We start from the raw sequence: 8,523 nt of genomic DNA on the forward strand, positions 1-8,523 counted from the left end.
TCAAATAAAGCCATGGCAATGTAAGTTATGTTTTTTATCAGGTGAACATTTGATATTTTTATTCACTATAAAATTATATATCTTTTGTTTTATTTATAATGATGAAGATATATAATATCTGTTATATATGTGTAATTTTTTCAGATGTATGATCAAGTATGATCATTTTGAATTATAGAGCCTGAGTGAGTACTATAATAGAAAATATTCAAAATGGTAGATGAAGAATTACATTTTAAAACTGTTTTGAGGAGGAAAAATGATGCAAATGAAGAGTTGTATAATTTGGTTAAAACTCACATGATTCATGGCCCGTGTGGATTTGCAAATCGATCTTCACCGTGCATGAAAGATGGAAAATGTTCTAAATATTTTCCAAAACAGTTTCAGCCCGAAACAATTGTTGATCAAGATGGGTTTCCGGTATATAAAAGAAGGGACAATGGACATACAGTTCTTAAGAATGGAATTCAAGTCGATAACCGGAATGTTGTTCCATACAATGCAAAGTTGTTGACAAAGTACCAAGCTCACATAAACATGGAATGGTGCAATCAAAGTACATCGATTAAGTACTTATTCAAGTACATCAACAAAGGTTACGACAGAATCACCGCTGACATTGTACCGAATGATGATGGAACTTCCAACCAGCCGCAGAATATTGATGAGATCAAACAGTATATTGATTGTAGGTACGTTTCTAATATATCACTTGAAATATGATGTCATGCAATTTATCTATTTCAACTAAAAGTGTGCAATTTTTCTTTACATGCATGGTGTAGAAAATTTTATATGTACACTGTTTTGACTATATGTGTTATAATAAAATTTATATATTCTGTCTACAATAATCATTCTATTAATTTTAAATCCATTGCCTTTCATTATATTATTTGTAGGTATGTTTCTCCGAGTGAAGCATCTTGGAGGATATTCTCCTTTCCATGACAAGGATCAAAAGCAAAAAAGGGCTTAAGATATTAATCCATGACAAAGATAATCATCCATTGAATTCTACAACAAACGTCGTGTTCAAAGAAATTTTTGAAAACTTATAGAACGTAAGTTTTTCATTAGTTATATTATATCAACAAATGTCGTTGTTTATTATTAGAATTTTATTGAATGAGTTGTATAAAATATACGTTATGTTTTAACATTTGTTTATATGGATGTAATTGTTTTTTACAGGGTAATGAATCATCACTTCCTAAAAGGTTGCGGGCAGGTTTTGTATAAATCTAGTTTTTTAAGGACCAAAGAATTGTACGAAGTTAAATCATTTTTGTTGCTGGACTTATTTCTCACAATTTTAACTAAAATTGTGAACCTTTTGTTTCAATATCTTTTGTTGCATTAAACCTTACTGTATCAATTGCAATTAATTTCAACATTTGGTAGTATTCATTACTATATTTTAAAACAAACGAGGTTCTGGTATTTCTTTTACATGGTTTATGTATTTTGGTTAAATAATCATTTATTATGAAGGTTAATATTTGCGCTTTTATACCTCAAATTAGTAACAGATTGGAAAATTTTATCAATTACTAAATAAATATATTTTTATTTCTTATGTCCAAAATCTCAATGATAAATGGAATGTTTATTCATAACATTAACAATGGAATGTTTATTATATATCAATATACCAATAAATTGTAAAAATATTTTTGTATTATATTTTTTTATTATTTCCTTAATATAGTATACAAAAAAATTAAGCAAATTATATTACTATAAATTAATAATGTTTTACTTTATTATGTCCCAAACTGGAAAAAGTTATTTGTGGAAATTTTTTGAACCCATTTATTGATCATTTAACATCCATTACATTAAAAAAAACTCTTATGCAATAAATTTGTGTACGTTGATCCAACTATATATATATATATATATATATATATATATATATATATATATATATATATATATATATATATATATATATATATATATATATATATATATATATATATATATATATATATATATATATATATATATATATATATATATATATATATATATATATATATATATATATATATATATATATATATATATATATATATATATATATATATATATATATATATATATATATATATATATATATATAAACAAAAAATATATTATATTTTAATTTTTTTTAAATAAATTATTGCACTTGCGCGACCCGTGCGAACGCACGGGTCCTTTACTAGTTAAAAAAAAAAGTAAAAAACTATATTTGGTATAATATTAAATTATATAAAATATTCTACAATTATATAATAAAGAGAATACAAGTACATTTAAATTATATAAAAAATTAGTGTTTTATATAAAAGTGCATTTAAATTATATGTGCATTTAAATCTTAAATAAAAAGAATAAAAGTGCATTTAAATTATATAAAAAATTATAATATAAAATTAACAATTAAATATGATTTTATACAAATATTTTTTATTGAATGTAATTTCTAAAAATGTTTATTTCAATTTAAGCTCTAATTTAGTGATTTTAAAAACTAAATTTGGTATGATAACACTTTTTTGAAATAAAATATGAATTTAAAGGTAGTGTAAACACTATAAAATAATATTATAATAAAAATGTAATTTTGAAGTATACATGTTTTTTAGGGTAAAAATAATTTACAGGCATATTTCTTTATGATAATACCTCAAATCCAATTTCAGTTGACCAAAGTATCTAATTTATAATTATTTGGGATAACTTAACTATTCTGGTAAAAAAACTAATTAAGAAACTTTTGTAGACTTTGTTTTTATGAACAAATTCTGTCTGGATTGTGATTGTATCGAGACGCAATTCATTCATTAGTACATTATGTTCACAATTTTGGAATTGCTCCATATTTAGTGAAAAAAACAACTCATTTACCATAATTACCTTAATGATTAAAAATAATGTATGATTCAAACTGAACACTATACAACAAATAATATTAAATAATTAAGATCTGAGAGTTTTTTTATCTCGAAAATAATGAAAAAGATATGCTATTAATTTATTAACCGTAAAATTGATATTCACGTGTTATTATGTTATTAAAAATACTAGATTTTATTTTAATGTTCAACTTTTCAACTATAAAAAGAAGACATATAATATCAATACCAACCAGTATCACCACTCACCAACCATCGTTTTGAGTTATCCATGGAACCACCGGCGTCCTCCTCCACCGCCACCGCACCTTCAAATCCGCGTAGCTACTGGCGGTGGAGCAAGCAAGATTTCTTTCCAGAACCGTCTTTCCAAACTGGTGAAACCTACCGGAATGCCTTAGCAAACACATGTCCGCGTCTGAAGGACCGCCTCCTGAACCGCTCATCGGATTCTCACGAACTCCTCGTCCTTCCAAAAGCCAGCGAGAATCGCATGGCTCGTTGCCTCACCTGGTGGGACCTAACCTGGCTAGCCTTCGGTTCTGTCGTCGGTTCAGGCATCTTCGTCGTCACCGGTCAAGAAGCTCGCGTCCATGCCGGTCCCGCCATTGTCCTTTCCTACGCCGCATCCGGTTTTTCTGCTCTTCTTTCGGCTTTCATCTACGCCGAATTCGCCGTTGAAGTTCCGGTCGCCGGTGGATCCTTTTCCTTCCTTCGAATCGAACTCGGTGACTTCCTCGCTTTTGTTGCCGCCGGTAACCTCCTCCTCGAAGCTATCGTCGGCGCCGCCGGTCTCGGCCGTTCATGGTCATCCTACTTCGCCACAATGGTAAAAAACGATTCAGAATTCTTCCGGATCCGAATCGACTCTTTTAAAGACGGCTTCAACATGCTCGATCCATTAGCCGTTGGAGTTCTGTTAATCGCTAACGGATTCGCAGCTAGCGGAACTCGAAAAACCTCTATATTAACTTGGATTACTTCAATTGCCACAACTCTGGTTATAGCTTTCATTATAATAGTTGGTTTTATCCACGGAAAGTCGTCAAACTTAACGCCGTTTCTTCCTTACGGCGTTAAAGGCGTTTTTAACGCCGCTGCTGTTGTGTATTGGTCATATACCGGTTTTGACATGGTTGCAACTATGGCTGAAGAAACTAAAAAACCTTCTAGAGATATACCTATTGGTTTGATAGGTTCAATGTCGTTGATAACAGTTATTTATTGTTTAATGGCATTGGCCCTTGTGTCAATGGTTAAGTACATTGAGATTGATGATGGAGCTGCTTATTCAGTTGCTTTTGTTCAAATTGGTATGAATTGGGCTAAATATTTAGTGAGTATTTGTGCTTTGAAAGGAATGACAACAAGTTTGCTTGTTGGGTCAATGGGGCAAGCTAGGTACACAACTCAAATTGCGCGATCGCATATGATTCCACCCTTTTTCGCACGTGTTCATCCTAAAACTGGCACACCAATATATGCTACACTTTTAACGACTCTATCGAGTTGTGTTGTTGCTCTTTTTACTAGTTTGGATGTTCTGTCTAGTGTTTTTTCTGTGTGTACTCTTTTCATATTTTTGCTCATGGCCATTGCGTTGCTTGTTAGGAGATATTATGCAAGGGAAGGAACGGATGATAAGAGTGATTTTTGGAAGGTTCTTTTGTGTTTGTTTGTTGTTATTGGTTCTTGTATTGTTGGGACAGTGTTTTGGAATTCGGGTTTGTTTGGTTGGATTGGGTATACGGTGGCTGCCTGTGTCTGGTTTTTGGCGACTTTGGTGTTGAGTTTGCTTCCAGAGAAGAGGCAACCAAAGGTTTGGGGAGCTCCGCTGGTTCCGTGGTTGCCTTCTTTGTCGATTGCGACAAACCTTTTTCTTATGGGATCATTGGGGTATGAGGCTTTCTATAGATTCTTGATTTGTACTGGTGTGATGCTTGTGTATTATATATTTGTAGCTGTTCATGCAACTTATGATGTGGATCATGGAATTGGTCAAGAATCAAAGTATGATGACTTAAATTAAGGTGTCAATTAAAGGTAACATGTTTTCAAGTTCCATCAATTGAGATGTTGTGGATTCTCTTATGTTGTGTTAAGAATAGCCTTATGTGTTGTGGAATCAAGAAGAGTCAGTATTTTTAGTGGCTGGAGAACTAATGTCTGAAATGTGTGAATCACAACTTTGACATTTGTATAATTGTTAGATGTGAAAGAAAAGTAAGTGTCCGTGTTGCAGAAATTGAGGGATTTTTTATTAATCTTTTGAGGTCCAATGATCTTGCAATGCATTTGTAAGTATGCATAAATCTTATCTACTTCACAACTAAGAATTTTTTGCATTGACTGGCCTTCATTGACTGGATGCTGGGATATCTGTGAGTTGGTTTTTAAAATATAATAAAAATGTAAAAAAGAAAAAAAAAATTACCAAAAAAGTTTGTTACTTTTAACAGAGATACATTTTAATTTATATATGAATTACAAAATTAATTTTTCATATATACAAATATTTGAATAAACGGTATTTTTTTTATGTAATATTATTTTTGTTTTGACATTATTTATAAAAATATTTGAATAAAAACATTTGTACTCTTGTGATGTTTGTGTATTATATATTTGTAGCTGTTCATGCAACTTATGATGTGGATCATGGAATTGGTCAAGAATCAAAGTATGATGACTTAAATTAAGGTGTCAATTAAAGGTAACATGTTTTCAAGTTCCATCAATTGAGATGTTGTGGATTCTCTTATGTTGTGTTAAGAATAGCCTTATGTGTTGTGGAATCAAGAAGAGTCAAGTATTTTTAGTGGCTGGAGAACTAATGTGTGAAATGTGAATCACAACTTTGACATTTGTATAATTGTTAGATGTGATGAAAGAAAAGTAAGTGTCTGTGTTGCAGAAGTTGAGGGTTTTTCTATTAATCTTTTGAGGTCCAGTGATCTTGCAATGCATTTGTAAGTATGCATAAATCTTATCCACTTCACAATTAAGAATTTTTTTTGCATTGACTGGCCTTCATCGACGGGATGCTGGAATATGTGTGCGTTAGTTTTTAAAATATAATAAAAATATAAAAAAGAAAAAAAAATTACCAAAAAAGTTTGTTACTTTTAAAAGAAAGATATATTTTAATTTATATATGAATTACAAAATTAATTTTTCATATATAAAAATATTTGAATAAACAGTATTTTTTTTATGTAATATTATTTTTATTTTGACATTATTTATAAAATAATTTGAATAAAAAACATTTGTACTGGTGTGATGCTTGTGTATTATATATTTGTAGGTGTTCATGCAACTTATGATGTGGATCATGGAATTGGTCAAGAATCAAAGTATGATGACTTAAATTAAGGTGTCAATTAAAGGTAACATGTTTTCAAGTTCCATCAATTGAGATGTTGTGGATTCTCTTATGTTGTGTTAAGAATAGCCTTATGTGTTGTGGAATCATGAAGAGTCAAGTATTTTTAGTGGCTGGAGAACTCATGTGTGAAATGTGAATCAGAACTTTGACATTTGAATAATTGTTAGATGTGATGAAAGAGAAGTAAGTGTCCGTTGAGGGTTTTTTTATTAATTTTTTGAGGTCCAGTAATCTTGCAGTGCATTTGTAAGTATGCATAAATCTTATCCACTTCACAACTATGATTTTTTTTTGCATGGAGTGACCTTCATTGACCGGATACTAGGATATCTGAGCGTTAGTTTCTAAATATAATAAAAATATAAAAAAAAATTATCAAAAAAGTTTGTTACTTTTAAAAGAAAGTATGAATTACAAAATTAATTTTTGATATATAAAAATATTTGAATAAATGGTATTTTTTTTATATAATATTATTTTTGTTTTGACATTATTTATATAAATATTTGAATAAAAACCTTTGTTTTCATTTATAAAAAAAATATTAAGATTTATTTATTAATTTAAAAATAACGTTTATCATTAATAATATATATTAGTAAAATGATTACATCAATAATATATAATTTATTATTTTATATTAGGAATATAAATAATTAAAAAAATAACACATTTTTTAGTATTTGAATTCATATATTATTTTAATATATTAACTTTTATTTTGTTTTCGTATATAAATGTTAATTTTGTTTTGACATTTTTTATAAACATATTTATGCTATTATTTAGTTTTATAAATATCAAGGTCACTATTGATTTCTTTATTTTGTCAAGGTCATATTTAGATTTTTTTATAAAAATAATTCACTTTTTCATTGAACTTCCCAAAATACCTTTGGTTTAAAAAAAAATCTCAAACTACCTCACTTTTAGGAGGAGTCGCCAATTGAATTGACGACTCCTCTTGAAAATTGAATGGAGACGCTAATTGGATTGGCTAGGACATGTGCTCTAGCCAATCCAATTGGCGCCCATGTGTATTACTTGATAGGAGACGCCAATTGGATTGACACCTCAGTGTAAAATACAATTTTTTTGGTAAATGGTCTACGTGATACATAAATTTGAAATATGACCAATTGATATTAATAAAATTTTCCGTTTACACAAAAAAGCCTAATGGTGATGACCGGGATCACCTAACCGACCTCCGGTCCCACATCCCTTAGCTACCCTAACCCGTGGCCCTAACCCATGTTGATGATTCACCACTGGTGTTTGAGCATCTGAGGGACCAGAAGCGTCACTACCAACTATAGGAGATGGTCTATTGAGGTAGTCAGACAAGTCGGCATAGTCTTCAGTATGCATCGAGGGTGTACCGCCGTAGCTGAGTTCATGACCCATGCCAGAGTAGTTGGGTTTGTGGTTGACTCATTGGTAGGCGACCGGGACGGTTGAAGGGAGACATGAGTGTGAATGATGCGTCGAGGAAATGTTAGAAAGGTTTTTAGGGTGTTTGGTAGAGATAGGGTTGTTGGATGTTTTGGTTTTGTGAGGTTTCGGCTTCTTGGCTATGGTAGGAGGAGGGGTGGTTGGCGTTGAATGATCGTTGGGTGTTCTGGCTAAGGCGACTTTGGTAGGGTGATGGGGTGGGTGCGAAGTGATGTTGGGTCTCAGGTTGATGGTCAATTTGTTGGTGGTGGTATGGGGTATGCTCTTGGTATTGGGGTTGGGTGTATGGCATGTTTTGGTTGTATGTTTGTGTGTTGGCTGAATGAAAAGTTTGACGGACGGGGGGTTGTGTGTATCCGGTCTGACACTGTTGTTGGGGGTTTGATGTTGAGGTGTTAGGTGTGTAAGTCATCTGGCATGGGTCGTAGAGGTACATATCCTCGACGATGAACTGAAAACCAACCGATCTGTACCAAGCCATATAAGTACGACTTGGTTTTTCTTCATATGGCATGATTGCTTCAGTTAAGACATGGTCATGGCGGTGCTTCCATTTGCGACACTCCGATCTTGCGAAGCTTTGCCATGGATTGGAGTTCCATTGGTCGTTAACTTTGCGCAGATGCCACTCTCCTAGGCTTGCTGGGGGATCTGGGATGTTTTGGGGCATACCGAACTACAACTTCACACGATCACTATTGTGCATCTCCACGGTTGTGAACCGTATTATCGGTGTGCATGCAGTCCATACGGGCGCGTCTTCAACGTTGA

The 8,523-nt window shown here is 31.7% G+C and overlaps 2 protein-coding genes across 3 annotated transcripts; both read left to right on the plus strand.

The window, feature by feature from the left end:
- The first annotated feature begins 213 nt into the window (after window positions 1-213).
- On the plus strand, window positions 214-726 carry LOC127137304 (uncharacterized). The gene has a single exon (XM_051063774.1). It carries the CDS (start codon window positions 214-216, stop codon window positions 724-726), a length of 513 nt encoding a protein of 170 aa, XP_050919731.1.
- A 2,380-nt stretch (window positions 727-3,106) lies between these two features.
- LOC127075340 (cationic amino acid transporter 8, vacuolar) lies at window positions 3,107-6,524 on the plus strand. 2 transcript variants are annotated; one of them, XR_007786389.1, is made up of 3 exons: window positions 3,107-4,952; window positions 5,541-5,622; window positions 6,217-6,524. XR_007786389.1 is itself a non-coding variant. In XM_051016827.1 (2 exons), the coding sequence occupies exon 1, from the start codon at window positions 3,181-3,183 to the stop codon at window positions 4,936-4,938; it is 1,758 nt and encodes a 585-aa protein (XP_050872784.1). In that variant the 5' UTR covers window positions 3,107-3,180; the 3' UTR covers window positions 4,939-4,952; window positions 6,217-6,524. The 2 variants fall into 2 exon arrangements, 1 of the variants encoding a protein (XP_050872784.1); XM_051016827.1 differs by lacking the exon at window positions 5,541-5,622.
- Window positions 6,525-8,523: the final 1,999 nt, after the last annotated feature.

The sequence above is a fragment of the Lathyrus oleraceus genome, chromosome 4 (genome assembly GCF_024323335.1).
Source record: "Lathyrus oleraceus cultivar Zhongwan6 chromosome 4, CAAS_Psat_ZW6_1.0, whole genome shotgun sequence".
Classification (NCBI taxonomy): domain Eukaryota; kingdom Viridiplantae; phylum Streptophyta; class Magnoliopsida; order Fabales; family Fabaceae; genus Lathyrus; species Lathyrus oleraceus.